We start from the raw sequence: 20,081 nt of genomic DNA on the forward strand, positions 1-20,081 counted from the left end.
GCTGTTCTCTGTGGCTTTTGCATTTATCTATAGAATGACCCTCAGTATTTTTATCCAGTATTATAATAGGACCTGCACTCGAAGAACTAATAGGTTAATGCACATGATTTAATTCCTCCTAGCCTCTAAATCTAAGAATCGTTTCATGTTTTCCTTTTCTTAAATTTTTTAAAGTTTATTTATTTTGAGAGAGACAGACACAGTGTTAGGAGAGAGAGAGAGAGAGAGAGAGACCATCTCAAGCAGACTCTACACAGCACAGAGCCCGATGTGGAGCTCGAACTCAAGAAACCATGAGATCATAACCTGAGCTGAAATCAAGAGTCAGACACTTAACCGACTGAGCTACCCAGGTGCCCCAGAATTGTTTTATGTTTTAGAGTTGTTTTTTGCTTTTGGTGTACTCATTCATTTGCCTTTTCACATAGCTTTTGCTATTATTCAGCTTTACTATCCATCAGATGTTATCATCATTGAGAAATAAGTAGACATGGGGCACCTGGGTGACTCAGTTGGTTAACCGTCCGACTTTAGCCCAGGTCATGATCTCGTGGTTCATGAGTTCGAGCCTCACATCAAGCTCTCTGCTGTCAGTGCAGAGCCTGCTTTGGATCCTCTGTCCCCCCCTCTCTCTCTGTCCCCCACCTCACACTATCTCACTCTCTTAAAAATAAATAAACATAAAAAAGAGGAATAAGTAGACTTGTTAACTACTGTGTGTTATCATTAGAGCTCACTTGATATTAATTAGTGCTTTAGGAAAAGTGCTTTAATAGAGGAATATTTTTATTCAGGAGTAAAACTCTGAGAAAGATAATAATAAAATGCCTTCACTTCTATTGTGCTGGCCTCACAGGTTATCAGTAGTGTTTGTTTTAATGATGTTTTGCCAGTTTTTGACCCATGGTATTTCTGTTTTGATTTCACAGCAGAGAACAGGTTTAGGGCTAGAAAACAAGGACATGTTTTATACTTTGTGTGTGTGTGGTGTTTTTTGGTGTTCTTTTTCTTTTTACACAGGTACATAAGGTTCTTCCCTGATGGCCACATGATGATGTTGACAACCCCTGAGGAGCCTCAGTCCATTGTTCCTCGTTTAAGAACTAGGAATACCAGGTAGTATTTTTCTGTAGTTCTCTATCCAGCCCACATTTTATATGGATACCTGCAGGTTAATGTCATCCAGTGCTTCCTTAAGTTAGTACTGCATGATTAAAACAGCACTCTGCGGGGCGCCTGGGTGGCGCAGTCGGTTGAGCCTCCGACTTCAGCCAGGTCACAATCTTGCGGTCTGTGAGTTTGAGCCCCGCGTCAGGCTCTGAGCTGATGGCCCAGAGCCTGGAGCCTGTTTCCGATTCTGTGTCTCCCTCTCTCTCTGCCCCTCCCCCATTCATGCTCTGTCTCTCTCTGTCCCAAAAATAAATAAACGTTGAAAAAAAAAAAAAAATTAAAAAAAAAAAAACAGCACTCTGCAAGAGCCCTTGTGAACAATACTAATTCCTGGGCATCGCTCTAGAGAGGATAGTTCAGTAGGTCTTTGGAACCTTACCAAACTAGGTTTATTCACATCCTAGTTGATTCTTCTCGGGCAAGTTGAGTAACTACTATTGTAATATATTACTTCCTAGGTTATTGAAATACATACAATAACTGATTAATGGACTTGACTTGTATTTTTTAATTTTTAGAACTGATGCAATTCTACTGGGTCATTACCGCTTGTCACAAGATACAGACAATCAGACCAAAGTATTTGCTGTGATAACTAAGAAAAAAGAAGAAGTGAGTATACAAGGTGGATTTGGCAGTTCTCTCTTCATTTCAGTACCCTACTCATTTAAGAATTCTTGATTAGAAAGGATAAGAAAATTGTGTTTTAGGGGCGCCTGAGTGGCTCAGTCAAGCCTCCGACTTCGGCTCAGGTCATGATCTCATAGTCTGTGAGTTCGAGCCCCGCGTCAGGCTCTGTGCTGACAGCTCAGAGCCTGGAGCCTGTTTCGGATTCTGTCTCTCCCTCTCTCTCTGACCCTCCCCTGTTCATGCTCCGTCTCTCTCTGTCTCAAAAATAAATAAACGTTAAAAAAAAATTTAAACAAAAAGAAAATTGTGTTTTATAATTTATACGTTTCACAAAATATATGTTGACTTATGGCATCTCTTTAAACACAGCTGGAAGGTTTTCTAAAATGTGGGGTATTTTTAATTATGGATTCGCTTGTTTTTCTCTAAATGATTTCTTGTTCTAGTCCAGGCTTTTTACATATGAAAATGTAAACCCAAAATATCCTATGAAATAGCTAGTAAAATCATACCTGAATATGTTTTTAGCTGTTCTCATTTTGAATCATAAGGGATTTTGTTCTTAAGTTAGCTCACACAGATGATTCTTTCTCAAGGATACTTTTACAGAGAATTTCAATTTTTTAAGTTTATTTTGAGAGACAGAGAACATGAGCAGGGGAGGGGCAGAGAGAGGGAGAGGAGGAGCATCCCAAGCAGGCTCCTCACTGTCGGCGCAGAGCCTGATGCAGTGCTCGAACTCATGAACCATAAGATTGTGACCAGAGCCAAAATCAAAAGTTGGATGCAAAACTGTCTCAGCCACCCAGGAACCCCGAGAATCAATCAGTTTATACTGGAAATAAACTAATTTCCTTCTTCCTGTGTTTATATAAGGAAAAAAATGCCAAGCATATGTGACTATTGAATTATTACATTCCAGATTACTTTTAACTGTCTTTAATACATTGAGGGCCTAATTTTTTTCACAACTTTTCTCCATATGCGTTTTTTAGTCCTGGTTTTAAAAATGTATACCCAAGGAGTCCATACACCTGAGTAGTCGGTTGTGACATAGTTGGAATAAAGACTTGCCTAATGCTTTTATAATTAATGTAGTTTTTGAAGGTTTTCCTCCCATCAGATCCTCCTCTCTTCCTTGGCATCATGTGTTGAGGTAGTTAGGGCAGGGTTTCATCGGAGTCCCATCACCTTGTGGCCATCTGTTGCCAGCTTCTCTGCCTGCCTCAGGTAGGCTACAGGAATCTGGGCAGCAGTCTGAGGGGCAGAGGTGGCTGCTATGGTTGTGATGTTGGCCATGAGCTTCCTAAGGTCAAAATGTGAGGCCCTTGTTATTTAGGTTTTATCTAATAAAAGAGTTTAGGAACTCCCTACATTGAGTTCCAATTTTCTCTTAAGAATATGATACACTGAAACCATGTATAGTGTTAGCATTCTTGTGTCATTAGCAATAGTATTTGCAAAAGTGTGATTCTAATGAACCTTGTCTACATCTGTTTCTTCATTGACTTACCACAAAAGTTAAGTTCTACTCTATGCTTTTTCTACATCTTTCACCAGTTCATCCCTTTGCCTCCTTAAAAATTGTGTTTTCAGTAGAAAGAAGTACTGGGCTTACATGTAGAAGATAGCAGTTTTCATTTCCAATTCTGCAACTGCTGTGTAATTTTGATTAACTTGTTTGACCTCCCTAGGTCTTCATTCTTTTAGCCATTAACTAGCAATGTACAATCATATTTAACACTTGGGGTTACTGTGATGATTAACTAAGTTGATGATAGAAAACCTTACTTTAGAGTGCTTTAACATTTGTCAGAGCACTCATACACATTCTTATTTGATACTGAGGACACCTCTGCTCTGTGCAGATGCCATGTTACTTTTAGCATCACTCTTGCATAATGTATTCCTATGATATTTCTACGTGTCAGTGAGTTGAGGTTTCATTATGGCTCACATACTTTTTCTTTTACAGAAACCACTTGACTATAAATACAGATACTTCCGTCGTGTCCCCGTACCAGAAGCAGATCAGAGTTTTCATGTGGGGCTACAGCTGTGTTCCAGTGGCCACCAGAGGTTCAACAAACTCATCTGGATACATCATTCTTGTCATGTTACATACAAGTAGGTGAATGTGATACAAATACTAGAGTTATACAATAAATGTGTACTTGATGTCAGGCTTAGAAAACCCTCACATAGCTTTCAAGTTCCTCCAGAGTTGACATTACATTGTAAAACAGCATTACATTACAGAGTGTTACGTGCTCCCATAGATGCGCTCAAGTCTGTTGTACTTCCCTAGAGAACTCTCAGTGTGGTAGTTAGTGCTGCCGGTTCAAGCCGGTCATGTTCTTCCGTTTTCTGGGTGGGGGTCACCTGCCCAGGAAGAGGGCCCGGGCCAATGACAGTCTTTTCTATGGCAGTGTTATTCTGTCAGGCATTCAAAAACCAGAACAACAACTACTAACCAAGAAACTTGCTGAAAGGAGATAAACTGAGAGTGGACCAGGAGGCGGAACTCTCCCCAGTGCCCCTGGGAGTGGGAACTGGTGCCGCCACTTTGGAAGTGAAAGTGGAGCTCCTCAAGCAGAATGGTACTCAGTCACTCGAAGCTGTCCGTGCATTACTTACTCATTGACTTACTCAAGGCACTTTTAAAACACTAGATCTGTTTTCTTCCCCTGGGTTTCAGTCTTACCATTTTTTTTAACTTATTTCCATTGTGTTTATTCTCAGGGATTATACACTGATTTTAATAAAATGGTAGGTAGAAGAGTAATTAAGTCTTCTAAAAAGATCTGTGTTTGAAAGCCAAATCTATCAGGTCGTTCCTAATTTAAAGCTCTTCATGTTAGGATTACCTGTGTGAAATAGTTAATGAGCAGAAGAATGTGTGTGAGAGAGGAGCAGTACAGAGATAAGAGAAAGAGCAATTTGTGTGGATGTTGAGGTTCACTGTTGCTAGGTTTAAAGGAATATTGGTGTGTGGTCGAGGGTTCTCCGTTCCAAAATTGAATTTCCAAAATTCTCAGAGACAAGTTTTGAGGTCATTTCCTATTAACCTACCTCATGGCCTTGACCACAGGGTCGAAAACTTTCTGCGTCTTGTTTCCACCTTACAAGGAACTTTCCCCCCCACTCATATGAAAGGTCCTGAGAACTGAGAAAGCATTTTTCTTTCTTTTAATTCTTACCTACCAGTCCTATACCTCCTCTTTTGCTTCACTTAGTAAAATTGTGCAGTGGAATTTTTTTTTTCTTTTCAAAGAAAGATACCAAACCCAGAGTAAAACCAAACAAATAGCATCACGTTTTAGGAGAAAAAGGACATGATAGGTGTCATCTATAACTGCTAATGATAACATTGATTTCCTTACAGTATTTATAAAGTCACTTGAATTTTAAGCCTTTGTTTATTTCTCACCTTTTTGGAGACAAATAAAAGGCTATAGTAGTTTAACTTGTCACCTGCTTCTTCTCCCTCTGAACTGTGATCATGCTGTTGATCATGCAAATATTTAAGTCATTAAATTCTATTATAGGAATAGAATTCTTTATAAATTACATTTTAACAAGATCCTTAAAATGCCTATAGTCTTTAACTTAGAATTTCTATTCTTAGAAATTTGTTCAAAGGATATAATAGAAAATATTATTTTTAATTACCAAACAGTGAAAACAACCTAAATCTCCAAAAAAGGGGGATTGTTATTATTAAGTAAATTGTGATATAGGCAGACAGTGAACTATTACACAGGAACCAAAAATGACTTCTGAAGTGTATTTATTGATAGGAGGAAATGCGTATGTCAGAATGTTAAATTAAAAGCAGGATTACTAACAGTATGATCTCAATAGAAAAGCTCAATAGACAGGTTAAAGTCCTTGGAAGGAAGTACAGTTGACCCTTGAACAACATGGGTTTGAGCTGCATGAATCCACTTATATGTGGATTTTTTTCAATAAATAGAGTACTTTAAATGTATTTTTCTTATGATTTTCTTAATAACTTTGCCTCTTCTCTAGCTTACTTTATTGTAAGATTATAGTATATAATGCATATAGCATATATAATATGTATTAATCGACTGTAACTGGAAAGGTTTCTGGTCAGCAGTAGGTCATTAGTAGTTCTGTTTTGGGGGACTCAAAAGTTATATGCAGATTTTTGACTGTGTGGGAGGTTGGCGCCCTTAACCCTGCGTTGTTCAAGGGTCAACTGTAATTCATATGCTATGTCTAGGTGATGGAATTATGAGTGATTTTTCTTTGTACTTTTCTAAATTTGTCAGTTAAAAAAAATTTAATATTTATTTATTTTGGAGAGAGAAAGAGCAGGGGAGGGGCAGAGAGAGAAAGAGACACAGAATCTGAAGCAGGCTCTAGGCTCTAAGCTGTCAGCACAGAGCCCGGCATGGGGCTTGAACTCACAAACCGTGAGATCAGGACCTGAGCTGTGAAGTTGGCTGCTTAACTGAGCCACACAGGTGCCCCTAAATTTATCAATTTTTTTAATAATATGCCTATTAAATAACCAAGTAAATTTTAAAGATTTAATTGGCTTTATTGAAAGATTCATGAATGGGGAGCTCTGAGGAGTTGTACAAAATGGAAGGTTTTATAGGAGAGCCAAGCAAAAGGTTATTAACAAAAGAAAAGGATTGTTTCAAGCAAGGACAGTTTCCCTTAGAGGGAAAAGCCAGGTGTCTTATGCAGACTACCTCATCTTACTTTGGGGATTGCAGAGGGCCCATGTGGCAGACTCCTTGGTACCATCAGAAAATTCCTGACTGACCAGTTAAGACTGCATTTCTGAGGGAGGTGGAAACTGCAGTTAAATTACGTATTAAGCCCCAGTTTGGGAGCTCATTCTGATGATGCCATTTTGGACCTGTAGTTTTCTTAATAGTGCCCCCTTTAACAGTTCCCCCTTTTGATCAGACTCTCAGCTTAACTGAGAGATGTGATAAAAATTTAAGGCATTAGCACCAACTGTCAATTACCATTCTGTACTTCTCACAGCTTTTGTAGATCCTTTGTGTGGTACCTATAGCTCCTGATTCTTTTCCTTAATCTCTATGATGTTGCTAGGTCACAGCTTCAGGTTCACATTCGAGTCTTAGGAGATCATTTGCTTGCTGATCAGTGGCTGTGAACATACATTCAAAGATTTTGAGAGAAGATAATGCATCAAAGGGATTATTACTATAAGGATAATACCCAATAGTGGGAGTATACTTTAGAGCCATGGTCTCCAAGACTCAAACCAAGAAAAAACAAGTCAAAGACCCTGCTAAAGGAGTCATCTTTTTAAGCCCAGGGGCTTGCTCAGTGATCTTATATAGTTGAGTTTTAACTTCCCCCTAAGTGTTCTTAATCCAGTCACAGTGGGTGGTGTTGGCCACAACACAAGATGTTCAGCTAAAAGATAATCAAGGACAACTTTGGCTAGACAGTCTAAGGATCTCTGTTGTGCTACTGCTTTAGCAGCAGATTTTGCAATACTTTTGAGAATTAAGAAGTTCTTGATCATAGCCTCATTTATATTTATCCCTAACCAAGGAAATAGGGACCTGTGAAAAGGAGTGAATCTGAATCATGAATGTCTCCTCATAGGTCTTCTTTAATTCAACAGTGTAAATTTAGAGAAATTCCAGAGGTTATACACCCCATCTCCCTTAGCAATGGCCTGGGAGATATAGATGAGGGTGTTATCTTTCCAGGCCAATGCCAGAGTGAAGGAAAGGCGAAGAGGAGAAAGGGGTTTACGTTTAGTTAGCATATGAGGTGTTGATCCATCATCTGGGAAGGAAGGAGTCTACCTTGATGTCAGCTACGTCTTTTCCTTGTCAATTTGATACAGAGGTCTCCAGCATCTGTACAGGACCAGGTGTCAGGTGGAGCCTTCTCTAATTGTGTGATGTGTATGCAGGGCTTAATACTTTTTAGTTTTGGAGCAGGGTCAGTGGTCAGGAGCACCTGGTACTCCTGGTAAGGTCCTTTTCCAGTGGGGCTGGAGGGTTGTTTTCCTCTGATGTTTATGTAGTCACCAAGCTCTAAACTGTGATCAACAGGTTTCTCTGAACTGGGATCCAGAAGCTTCTTGAACCTTTTGATGTCAGGCTTGAACACAAGACATTAGAGACTTGTAGTAGCTGGTTATATGAGCATGAGACAACAGGGGTTCAGCAGAAGGTTGTGTACTAATAGAATTCCAAGAAGTTTGTAAGGTTTCATTAAGAATTCCAAGAAGTTTGTAGGGTTTTCATTAAGGCTTGTATGATTAGTCCGGTGAAATGGCTGCTTTGATCACTGGAGATGAAGTGGAAGGTATACCCCAAATGGGAAACACATTTTTTAATGTTACTTATTTTTTCCTGTGAGGGCATCTGTCTTACAGCAGTCATGACCCATCTAGAAACCACCCATCTAATAACAAAAATACATTTATTGATAACCCATACTAAGTGGCAACTGAATGAAGTCCAGCTGCAAGTATTCTGAGTCCAGAGGGTGGAGGTTTAAGGCTTCTGGGAACAAAAGTAGATTTTTGGGAGGAGGGGAGTGGTCGTGACCAGTCAGGTCAAATATTGCTGATAAACATCTATAAAATTACAAAACCAGTCTATCAATGTCTGTTTATAATTTGAGTCTTTTTAAATGTCCTGTGGTAGGAATGCAACAATTGAAAAATGGGATTTGTGGGGCACCTGGGTGGTGCAGTCAGGTAAGTGTCCAACTCTTGATGTCGGCTCAGGTCATGATCTCACAGTCTATGGGTTTGAGCCCTGCATCAGGCTCCGTGCTGACAGCGCAGAGCCTGCTTGGGATTCTGTTTCTTTCTCTCTGCTCCTCCTTCGCTTTTGCTGTCTTGCTCTCAAAATAAATAGATAAACTTAAAAAAAAAAAAAAAAATGGGATTTGCCAAGGAGCCAGAAAGAACCAGGCCATCTTGGGTTTCCCATAACCCAAGTGTCGGTTTCATTTGCAGTCATTGCTTACTTAGCTCCATTTCTCCAGTTTAGAAGCGGGCTGCTGCCATGTCACAAGGACATGACAAGAGTCCGGTGATGAGGGGCCATTTTTATGGAAGCAGAGTAGACTTTATCCATATGTGCCACAGTTTTACAAACATAGAGAAGGCTTAGTGTTAACTCATTTGACAATGCTTTCCATGTAATTTACATACTAAGTAAGCCTCATTAGTTTAACAGGTCCTTTGGAAGTTTTTCAAAAATTTTTAAAAAGGGTTTTAAAGTACTTGCCTAAATAGGATTACAAATCATTATGAAACTTAATATTTAAAAGGTAAAGACATTTTTGCAATTTATCAAAAGCAGACCAAAGTCCAAGAAAACTTTGTTTTTCTTAACAGAAAGCCAGACTCTAATTTTGCACCATCTTATTTTGGTGTTAAAACTTAGTTTTTTTGTTTTTTTTTTTTTATTTTTTTATTTTTTAAAGTTTATTTATTTTTGAGACAGAGACAGAGCATGAATGGGGGAGGGTCAGAGAGAGAGGGAGACACAGAATCGGAAGCAGGCTCCAGGCTCTGAGCCATCAGCCCAGAGCCTGACGCGGGGCTCGAACTCACGGACCGCGAGATCGTGACCTGAGCTGAAGTTGGACGCTTAACCGACTGAGCCACCCAGGCGCCCCAAAACTTCCTTACTTTTTATGTAAGGGAGAGAGCATGCGAACAGAGGAGAGGGGCACAGGGGGAGAGAGACTCCCAAGCAGGCTCCACACTCAGAGTGGAGCCTGACAGGGGGCTTGATCCCACAAGCCTGGGATCATGACCTGAGACAAAATCAAGTTGGACACTCAACTGACTGTGCCACCCAGGCACCCCTAAAACTCATGTTTTAAAATAAGTTTTAATCTTAACCAGCTTGACCACACATTAAAATTCCTTTTCAAAGATTCTTTCTGCAAACCTTTTACAAACTTGTTTTTTTTTAATGTTTTTTATTTATTTTTGAGAGAGAGAGAGATGTAGCAGGAGCAGGGGAGGGGCAGAGAGAGGAGGAGACACAGAATCCGAAGCAGGCTATAGGCTCTGAGCTGTCAGCACAGAGCCCGACGTGGGGCTTGAACCCATGAACTGTGAGATCATGACCTAAGCCCAAGTTGGACGCTTAACTGACTGAGCTACCCAAGGGCCCCACCACTTCTTTCTATACTTTTTGTCCTTTTTAAAATTTTTTTTTCCCTTTAAACAACCAGCTTCATTTTAGGATAAAACTTCTTTTTCCTCAACAAAAAACACATCTCCATTTCTCATACCTTTTGTTACTAAAAACACATCCTACTTTTCCTGGCATATACAGATGTTTCCCTAATTATTTTTAGTGGCTTTAATTATGTATATTAGAATTCTTAACCCTTAAGAAACCTTAATTTCTAGTGAAAACTAAGAAGTGAGCTTAGATTTTTTTAATTTGCATATTTATGAATACATTTTAGAATTTCTATAAGCATGTACCTTTTTAAATTTTTTAATGTAGCATTAGCTTGTTTAAATATCTTGTTTCTCTGTAATAGGGAGCCAAAAGTAGATAAGCCTGTGTTTACTAATTAATGTTTTAGAATTTTCTCTTATTTGGAAATGACCTACATATTTAATGACTAACTTATTTAACCTAACTCAGTAAAACTTCAAGGTTTTAGACTATCCAAATAAAAAATAAAAAACTTAGGGAAAATATTGCTGAAAAGCTCATTTGTAAACTTTTGTCTTTATTTTTGAAATATCCTGAATTATGTTTAGATTACCTACAAGAACTTTATTAAACATTAGACATTAAAGTCAGCCATTATCCTAAGCTATTATGTTTTGTGTGGCTACATCTTATAAGAGAGAACGTGAACTTAAATAGCTAGTAAACTCAGGTAGAGTAAGTTTTATATTTAATGTTGATAACTAAAAACATGTTTGTTTTAATTAAGCCATCAACCATAATCTAGTTTTTATATCAAATATTTTCCCAAAACCTGTGAACTTAAACATTTGGGTTTCTTTCTGAGTTTCAGACTGCCCATCCTTACAGGCACTTGCCTTCAAACCAACTACGTAGAGCTTTTTTAGAAATCCATTTTAGCAATACCATGCGGAGGTAGAAGGTAACACATAACACACTTGTAGACACATGTGAACAGACAGGCTCAGGGACTTAGAGCTGGTTTTGAAATTTCTGCTATGAAATCAGTACAGGGTTTACTAGTTAATGAAAGTTGGATGTGAGTTTGTTTTTCTGGTAGATGATGAATAGGTTAAGGTTACCCGGTTAGGGGGTAAAGCTTTTTTTTTTTTAATATCCATCTTTGGATATTAAGTTTTGTGCTTGTCCTTGGTAATTAAAATTCCAAAAAATCTTTCTCTGTTTTATTTTTTTCTTGATAAGAATTATCTCCCTTAAATTTTCATTTTAATGAGATGGACTAAAGAGCTCCTGGAGAAGACCAGGTAGAACATTGAACATTTAGATTTAAAAGGTACAGGGGAAAATACAAGCTCCTTTTAGAGGAACTTTGGTTTCCTAAGGCCAATAATGTACAAGCTGTTTGAGATAACCAGGGCAAGTTTGGGGATTGCTAGAGGCATAGGTGAACTCATGATTGCCTATAGAGCTACATTTCTGGTTTTGTAAAGATTTGTAACATCAGGACCAGTTGCTTTCAGTTCTTCAAAGAATTGGATTGTAATTTAAATGAAGTCATAGGTTGCTCCATCTATCCAACTATAGTGCCCTCAATTTGCTTTTCTCCTCCTCTCGGTACATAATTCTTAGTATTTTTGGCAATACTGAATAGCCTCCCTCGGGTATAAGATGGGTCACCAAAGAGAGTGCAGGGGGTATCAACTTTCTTTCCCAAATCTAGAACCACTCACAGTGATGGCCAAAAGGAAGAACCAACAATCTATATGTTCCAGGCAGGCAGAAAACCAAGACCAGTTACACAAAACAAGACCAGCAAGGAGGCAATAGCTGTCCCTGGGAGAGAAGGGATCGATAACCAATGGGTCTGGATTTAGAAGGGAAGGGGCAGTGTGATTTTATTTTCTGTTTAATTGGGCAGACAGATTTGGAAGAGCTGGTTCCAGTAAGAATTTTCACCTTTTGCTGGCTTCTGCCAGTTTTTCCAGGATCACTTTGGCAAGATCTGTATCTATATCTGCCAGTTTACCCTTGACTGTTTAAAGAATATGGGCACCTGGGTGGCGCAGTCGGTTAAGCGTCCAACTTCAGCCAGGTCACGATCTCGAAGCCCGTGAGTTCGAGCCCCGCGTCAGGCTCTGGGCTAATGGCTCAGAGCCTGGAGCCTGTTTCCGATTCTGTGTCTCCCTCTCTCTCTGCCCCTCCCCCGTTCATGCTCTGTCTCTCTCTGTCCCAAAAATAAATAATAAACGTTGAAAAAAAAAATTTAAAAATAAATAAATAAATAATTAAAAAAAAAAAAGAATAATGTAGCAGCTTATAAGAAAAATCCCTCAGCTTCATCAACTCTGAGAGGGGTTCACATGAGGGCCCTTCTTTGAAGGTAGATATTGAAGGTAGGTAACAGGGAACCTGTAAGGCCATTAACTTGGCAGAATTTTGTTTATGGTTTTATTAGCCTTCTCAGAGTGGAAGAAAAAATTCAGACTAGAGTACCCAAAGGAAGACAGAGAGGAAGCAGTAGGAGTCATGTCAGTCTTAAAAGTCTTGTTTTAGATAGTCACCTTTTCTGTGTTTAATTTTTCACTAACTTCCTGTGATAAAATCTTTCAGTGAAACTATTTTGGAATTTTAAAACCTTTTGAAAGCCTCTGCATGCCAGAAAACAGGTCTCCCATCCTGTTTAATTTGGAAACCCTTGCTTGCAAGTGTACTTCTTAAATGATCTTATCTAATTGGCATGTTCCCCATACTGGCCATTGTATTTCTAGGTTGTAATTCCTCTGAGGGCTGGCAGCAGCCACAGGGTTAACCCACATTTCTGTTCAGCTGCCTTTTGGGGCACCCAACCTGATGGTTACCAAGCCAAGTTCCTCAGATACAAAACAAGCTTAGGAGGATTTTGCCATTTTTGCTGGATATCTAAAACTTCTGGGACTAGAGTTCTTAGACACGGAATAAGCAGGTGTGCTGGAACATGGCACGCTTGACTTATTAGGATTTAAGGATCCCATTAGCTAGGTCTTTGGGTTTCTCCAAGTTGAACCAACACCTAAAAGGGATGCACCATGGGGTTGGGAACTGTGTGTTTTACAGTCTACTTTGTTGCCTGGAAGGTTTCTTGAGGTTGGTAGGTGACCTAGTGCCTGTCTAACCTGTTCCATGACCAACTTCTATCCCAGGAGACTTCTTGAGGTGGGGAGCCCTCTAACAGCCTTTAAATGCTCCACCCATACCCACCAATTCGTGCAGTTTTTTGGCCTCCAAGATCCCCACTATTGATAGCCTTTTCTGCACAAAACCATCCTGGCAAACGTGCACCTCAGTGTTTCAGCCTGTAAGAAGGCCCTGTGCACACCACCACCAATTCCTGCGGAACCTTGCTTTTCTACCAGGAAATTGTGGTCTGCAAGGCTAGGGGCTTGGCTCAGGCAGACCCTTCTGCCACCTCAAGCTGACCTGCCCTGTAAAGGAAAACCAGCTAGATGGGGAGCTTGAACATCAACAACAAAAAATTCATAACTGAGAGGAACTTACCCACAGCCCTGAAAATGGTGAGAAAGGCAGTGAACTCAAAGGGTCACAGGTACCATACCTGTTTCTCATTGTCCCCATGTGCTGCTGGAAATTCACCTGGGATCCTGTTGCTGGCACCAAATGTGTTAAATGACAAAAATTCAACCAAGTACATTTTAAATGTCTAATTGGCTTTATTAAATAAGTTACGAATTGGGCAGCATCCTATCTAACAAGTAGAGGGGAGGTCGGAGGAGTTGCACAAAATGGAAGGTTTTTGTAGGAGGGTGAGGACAAGCAGGTTATTAACAAAGGAAAAGGCTTTTCCCGGGCAATGCTGCTTTCACTTAGAGGGAAAGAGCAGGGAGTCTTTCCATGCAGATTACCTCCTCGTCCTCTGGGGGATGGAGAGGGCCCATGTGGCAGACGCATGGGTGCCCATCATAAAATTCCTGACTGATTTGAAATTGCATTTCGCTTATGTATTAGGCCCTGGTTTGGAAACTCGGTCTAATTGACACCATTTGGGGCCTGTGGTTTTCTTGTATCATGCCTCTATCATGTAGAATTTACTGAGATGAATTAAAAATAAAGACTAAAATATAAGCCCTCCCCTATAAAGATGGAAGAATTTTAAATAAGTTGCAACTTCCTTGTAACTGGTCTTTTTGTGCTTTCTTGCAGATCAACTGGTGAGACTGCAGTCACTGCTTTTGAGATTGACAAGATGTACACCCCCTTGTTCTTCGCCAGAGTGAGGAGCTACACTGCTTTCTCGGAGAGGCCTCTCTAGGGCCTCCCGTCCAGTCCTCTGTCACTGTTGCATGAATCAAAGTATATAGAGCAAAAGAGCACCTAAGTTATAAATGTACATATATATATATGGAATTGGAACTTATTTTACATTGTTAGAGTTCTTTTAAGAAGAGTATAAATTGATTATTTTTTTTATTTAAAGGGATAGTTGATACCTGGGGTATTTTGTTTTGAAATTAAGAAGTTGAGATTACAAGTTGTTTAAGCACATTTATGTTGTGACAAACCTTAAAATGAGCTTTAAATCCTGTTCTTTTTCAAGAGGATTTCTGAGCAGAGCTCTGTCACATAATTCTCTTTCTGCCTGATCATCCCATATTAATTGCATCAGGGAAGGGCTCCACTGGACCAGCATTTCTTTCACGCATGACATAGTCTCTCTGCACTAAAGGCTCAAAATGTGAAAACTTGTTCTGGATTTGTTTGAAACTGTTTGACCAATAAACATAATAAACATTTCTTTCAAGAAAATGTATTTAGATGGCCTTTTTTAAATGTTGGAATAAAACATAGCCCTGGGATAGCCAGCGAAGGTCTAGGAATCTGCCTCCTTATATCTGTGGTCTCCGTATGTGGCCACAGATTGTCACTCTCCATACTCCAGCCTCATCTAGGCACCTTACAGATGTGTGACATTAAGTGAGAAAGACTGAACTCTGGCCTGGAGCCCTTCAACAAACTCAGCTGGGCACGTTTGTTCCTAAAAGAGCAGCAGATGATCATATCAACCCACGCCCAACTCTGTCCAGAATTAAAGTGGGGAGAGAGCCAGCCACTGAGTGTGCTGTGTTACCTCTCTGATGATGGTGCCATTGCTGTGTGGTCTCAGAGTTTGTGTGTGGCAGAACTCTCCTGGAATCAGCTTTGTTGTTGGACATTCCGACACAGCTGGGGTTGAAGACTCCCGTCCTTTCAGAAATCAGCATCTGCAGCCAGTTGCTTTCAAGTTCATGTTGACATTAAGAGATGCTTCCCAAGTTCCTACAATTCGGTGTGGGAGAAAGTTACTACATGTTATGTTAAAGATGAAAACCAAGCATCCAGCGTGTGTGTGAGAAGAGACTTCTGCTTAGGTTGGCTTTGTGTAACAATCTGAGAAATGATGTTTTCCTCAAGGTAGAAAAGAGAGAGAGAAGCAAAATGCCTTAGAGAAGGCAGCTCTTTATGATGTGACTACTAGTTTTGACATACAGGTTAAGAGGACATCTGATTCGGACGTAATCAAATAGAGCTAGAAAAATAGATTCCTAAGGAGAGTGGGAGTCGATTCTGCTTTGCCACCCATGCCTGGATTAGAAGACCTGCTGCATGTAGCCAGTGGATACCAAGTTCAAAGCTTCCCTCTGGTGACCACTAAAGCAACTTTTACGTATTTACCTTGAAGCTGAAAATACTATTTTTTCAAATTTTATGTACATAGGTTTTCAATACAAAAGCAATATACCTGTATTGTGAGAATATTAGAATGTACAAACAACAGGGCACCTGGGTGGCTCCATCAGTTGGGTGTTCAATTCTGGATTTTGGCTCAGGTCACGATCCCAGGGTTGTAGGAATCAGCCCCACGTCAGGCTCTGCACTGAGTGTGGAGCCTGCTTAAGATTCTCTCCCTCTGCCCCCTCTCCCCTGCTCCTGTGCTTTATTAAAACAAAAATTAAAAAAATACAGAGAATTGAAAAAAAATCCTAACACCCAAAGAAAACTAACCAGGAGGAATTTTTGCTGTGTAACCTTTTCCTCCTATTCTCTGCAAGTCCTGTCGCAGAAGCCTTTCAACTTCAGGAATGTCCTTCCTTTGCTCTACTTGGACAAACCAATAACTACTATGGAAAGCTGACAGAGCAGTATGTCGACTAACTCCTAAAAAATCAAAACATTTTCCAGAAATTGCATTTATATCCTGCTTGAACTGCTCAGATGCCCAGATGCCCTTCTAGGGAATCTGGCCTAAGAACTAACTGTGGAGACAGCTTCTCCCCCTCTTGTGTTTCCTCCACAGCCCCCTTCTCACACCTTAGTGGAGGACAAGGTAGGAGTGCTTGGGGCCGCTGGGGGCTCTCCCTCCCCTAGACTAGATAGACACCGGTGGGAACCAGCACTAACTCCCCACCTACCTCTCCGGCCCCCTCTGTGCCACCCCTGAATTGAATTCCCCTGCACACCTTGCATCATCTAACCCTCTTGCCTCAGCAGGTGCGCACCGAAGCAGCTCTGGCAGGGACTGGCACCACTCCAAAGTGACTCTTGGCACGGGGAGAGGGAGAGAGAACCCCACATGCCGGTGTGCCTGCAGTTCCATTAGCAGAGCCTTTTGGCTGGCTGTGCAAGGCAAAAGCGCTGCTGCTTGGTGCACCCGTAACTGCAGCAGACGGATGAACTGCAGACATTTATTCTGACGTCCGGCCCTGCCGGTGAATGAGAGCCTCCGTGCACCACAGGGAGAAAACCCGTCCTTCTGAGGGCCCGCAGCCGCAGCAGAAAGGCTGAATGCAGACATCTGGTCTGATTACTGAGCGCATCACCTGCAAGTCCCAAACCGGTATTAGGCCCCTCAACAGTGCAAGAACCAAACTCTGCCGTGTGTCCACAGCAAAGTGGATCATTGCTGCTGACTTGGAGAAGGCAGACCACTCAGCCACGACAGCACAGTGCACTCAGCCCCCACAAGGGGCACCCCTGGAGCACCTGGTTTTGGTGACTGGGGACACTGTGCTCCAGGACCCCACAGGACATCTTCTACACAAGGCCACTACTATGAAGACCAGGTGACACAGCTGACCTCCCTAATCCATAAACACAAAGACTATGATAAAATGGGGAGGCAGAGGAATATGGCTGAAAGGAAAGAATACTAGAAAATCACAGCAAAAGTGCTAAATGACACAGATAAGCAATATGCCTGATAAAAAATTCAAAGTAATGGTCATAAAGATACTCATTAGACTTGAGAAAAGAGCAGATAAACTCAGGAAGAACTTAAACAAAAAGAAGAAAAATATAAAAAAGAACCAGAGATGAATAATTCAATAACCAAAATAAAAATTACACCAGCGGGAACTGACAGCAGATTAGAGAATACAGAACATATCAGTAATTGGAAGGTGGTAATGGAAAGCAACCAAGCTAAACAGAATCAATAAATAAAAAAAATAAAAAATGAGGATAGGTTAAGGGAACTCAACATCATCAAATTTAATAACATTTGCGTTATAGGGATCCCAGAAGGAGAAGAAAGAGAAGGCGACAAAATTTACTTGAAGAAATAATAGCTGAAAACTTACCTAATCTGGAGAGGGAAAGAGACTTCCAGGTCCAGGAAACACAGAGAGCCCCTTGCAAGATGAACTCAGGAGGGGCACCTGGGTGGCTCAGTCAGTTAAGTATCTGACTTGGGCTCAGGTCATGATCCTGTGGCTCGTGGGTTCAAGCCCTGCCTCAGACTCTGTGTTCCCAGGGCAGCGCTTCAGATCCTCTCTCTCCCTCTCTCTCTGCCCCTCCCTTGCTTGTGCTCCACTCTTTGTCTCTCAAAAACAAATGAATAAACATAAAAAAAAAAAAAAAAGATGAACCAGGAAGTCCACACCAAGACACATAATAATTAAAATGGCAAAAAGTAATGATAAAGAGAGAATTTCAAAAGCAGCAAGAAAAAAAAAAATTACGTACAAGAGAAACCCTGTAAGGCTATCAGCTGGTTTTCAGCAGCAACTTTGCAGGCCAGAAGGGAGTAGAATGATATATTCAAAGTGCTGAAAGGAAAAAAAACAAAAACCTGTAACTGAGAACATTCTATCTAGCAGGCCATCACTTAGAATAAAAGGAGAGAGAAAGAACTTCCCAAACAAAAGGTAAAGGAATACATCATCACTAGAATATCCTGACAAGAAACATTAAAGAGAATCCTTTGACTGGAAAGAAAAGGCTATAGCTAGAAGGAGATGATGAGAGAAAAAAAAAATTCACTGTTAAAGCATGCAGTAAAGGTAATAGATAAAATCACTTATAAAGTCAGTATGGAGTTTAAAACAAAAAGTAGTAAAATTGGTTATTTACACAAAATTCAGTTAGGGGATACACAAATAAAAATTTAGAATGTGCTTGAATTTAAGTGACCATTAACTTAATATAAATTGATGTACACATGAGACATTATGAATGAAATGGTAACCACGAATCAAACCATATCATAGATACACAAAAAAGAGAAAGGAACCCAAGCATAGCACTAAAGTAAGCCATCAATCCACAAGGAAAGAGAGCAAGAGAAGAATAAAGGAACAGAAAGTACCTGCAAATTAATAATAACAATAATAATAATAATAAGTTCATACTTATCAATAATTCCATGGAAAAAGACTAAATGCTCCAATCAAAAGAAACAGGGTGACTAAATGGATTAAAAAAAAAAAAAAAGACCCATCTATATGTTGCCTACAAAAGATTCACTTTATAACTAAAGAAACATACAGACTGAAAGTGAAAGCATGGAAAAAGATACGTAAATAGAAGTGGATGGGGAGGCAGGAATCAATGTAACAATACTTAGATCAGACAAAATTACTTTGTAACAAGAGACAAAGAAGGGCATTATTACATGATGATAAAGGGCTCTTCCAACAAGAAGATATAACAATTGTGAATAACTGTCCACCCCACATTGGAGCACCTAAGTACATAATGGAAATGTTAACAGAAATAAAGGGAGAAACTGACAGTAATATAATAAAAGTAGGGGGCTTTAACACTCCACTTATTCAATGGCTAGAGCATCCAGCAGAAAATCAATAAGGAAACAATGTCTTTGAATGACACATTAAACCAGAAGGCCTTAACAGAGATGTACATTCCATCCAATACTAATAGAATACATGTTCTTTTCAAGTGCACATGGACCATTCTCCAGGATAGGTCACATGTTGGGTCACAAAACAAGTCTTAATAAATTTAAGTAGACTGAAGTGTGTGGGTAGCTAAGTCTGTTGAATGTCTGACTCTTGATTTGGGCTCAGGTCATGATCCCAGGGTAGTGGAATAGAGCTCTGTGTTAAACTCTGTGCTGAGTGTGGACCCTGCTTAGGATTCTCTCTCTCTCTCTCTGTCTCTGTCTCTCTCGGTCTCTCCCTCTCCCTCCCTCCCTCTGCCCTTCTCCCCCACTCATGTGCTCTAAAATAAAATTTTAATTAAGTAAATAAGTTTCAGAAGATTGAAACTGTATGCATCTTTTTAAAAAAATTTTAATGTTTATTTCTGAGAGAGAGAGAGATGTGTGCACACAAGTAGGGGAGGGGCAGAGAGAGAAAGAGCTCTGAAGTGAGCTCCATGCTGACAGCAGAGAGAGCCCCTCATATACATCTTTTCATATAACATAATGAATTGCAAGAAATGAATCACAAGAAAAAAATTAAAAAACATAAATACAGGGGTGCCTGGGTGGCTCAGTTAAGCATCCGACTTCAGCTCAGGTCATGATCTCAGGGTTCGTGGGTTCGAGCCCCATGTTGGGCTCTGTGATGACAGCTCAGAGCCTGGAGCCTGCTTCAGATCCTGTGTCTCCCTCTCTCTCTGCCCCCCCCCCGTTCAGGCTCTGTCTCTGTCTCTCAAAAAATAAAAAACATAAAAAAAAAAACCTTTATTTTTTTATTTTTTTATTTTTAATATAATTTATTGTCAAATTGGCTTACATACAACACCCAGTGCTCATCCCAATAGGTACCCTCCTCAATGCCCATCACCCATTTTCTCCTCTCCCCACCATCCACCCTCAGTTTGTTCTCTGTATTTAAG

The 20,081-nt window shown here is 40.2% G+C and overlaps 1 protein-coding gene across 1 annotated transcript in view; it reads left to right on the top strand.

Annotated features, from left to right (window-relative positions):
- Positions 1-14,768, top strand: part of FBXO9 (F-box protein 9) — a 45,070-nt gene extending 30,302 nt beyond the window's left edge. The window contains exons 10-13 of the mRNA XM_040473772.1: positions 1,021-1,116; positions 1,689-1,782; positions 3,776-3,927; positions 14,166-14,768. Coding sequence (XP_040329706.1) covers positions 1,021-1,116; positions 1,689-1,782; positions 3,776-3,927; positions 14,166-14,274 — 451 coding nt within the window. The 3' untranslated portion in view covers positions 14,275-14,768. The remainder of the gene's footprint in view (positions 1-1,020; positions 1,117-1,688; positions 1,783-3,775; positions 3,928-14,165) is intronic.
- Positions 14,769-20,081: the final 5,313 nt, after the last annotated feature.

Source organism: Herpailurus yagouaroundi, unplaced genomic scaffold, assembly GCF_014898765.1.
Source record: "Herpailurus yagouaroundi ecotype Mexico unplaced genomic scaffold, PumYag 139, whole genome shotgun sequence".
Lineage (NCBI taxonomy): Eukaryota > Metazoa > Chordata > Mammalia > Carnivora > Felidae > Herpailurus > Herpailurus yagouaroundi.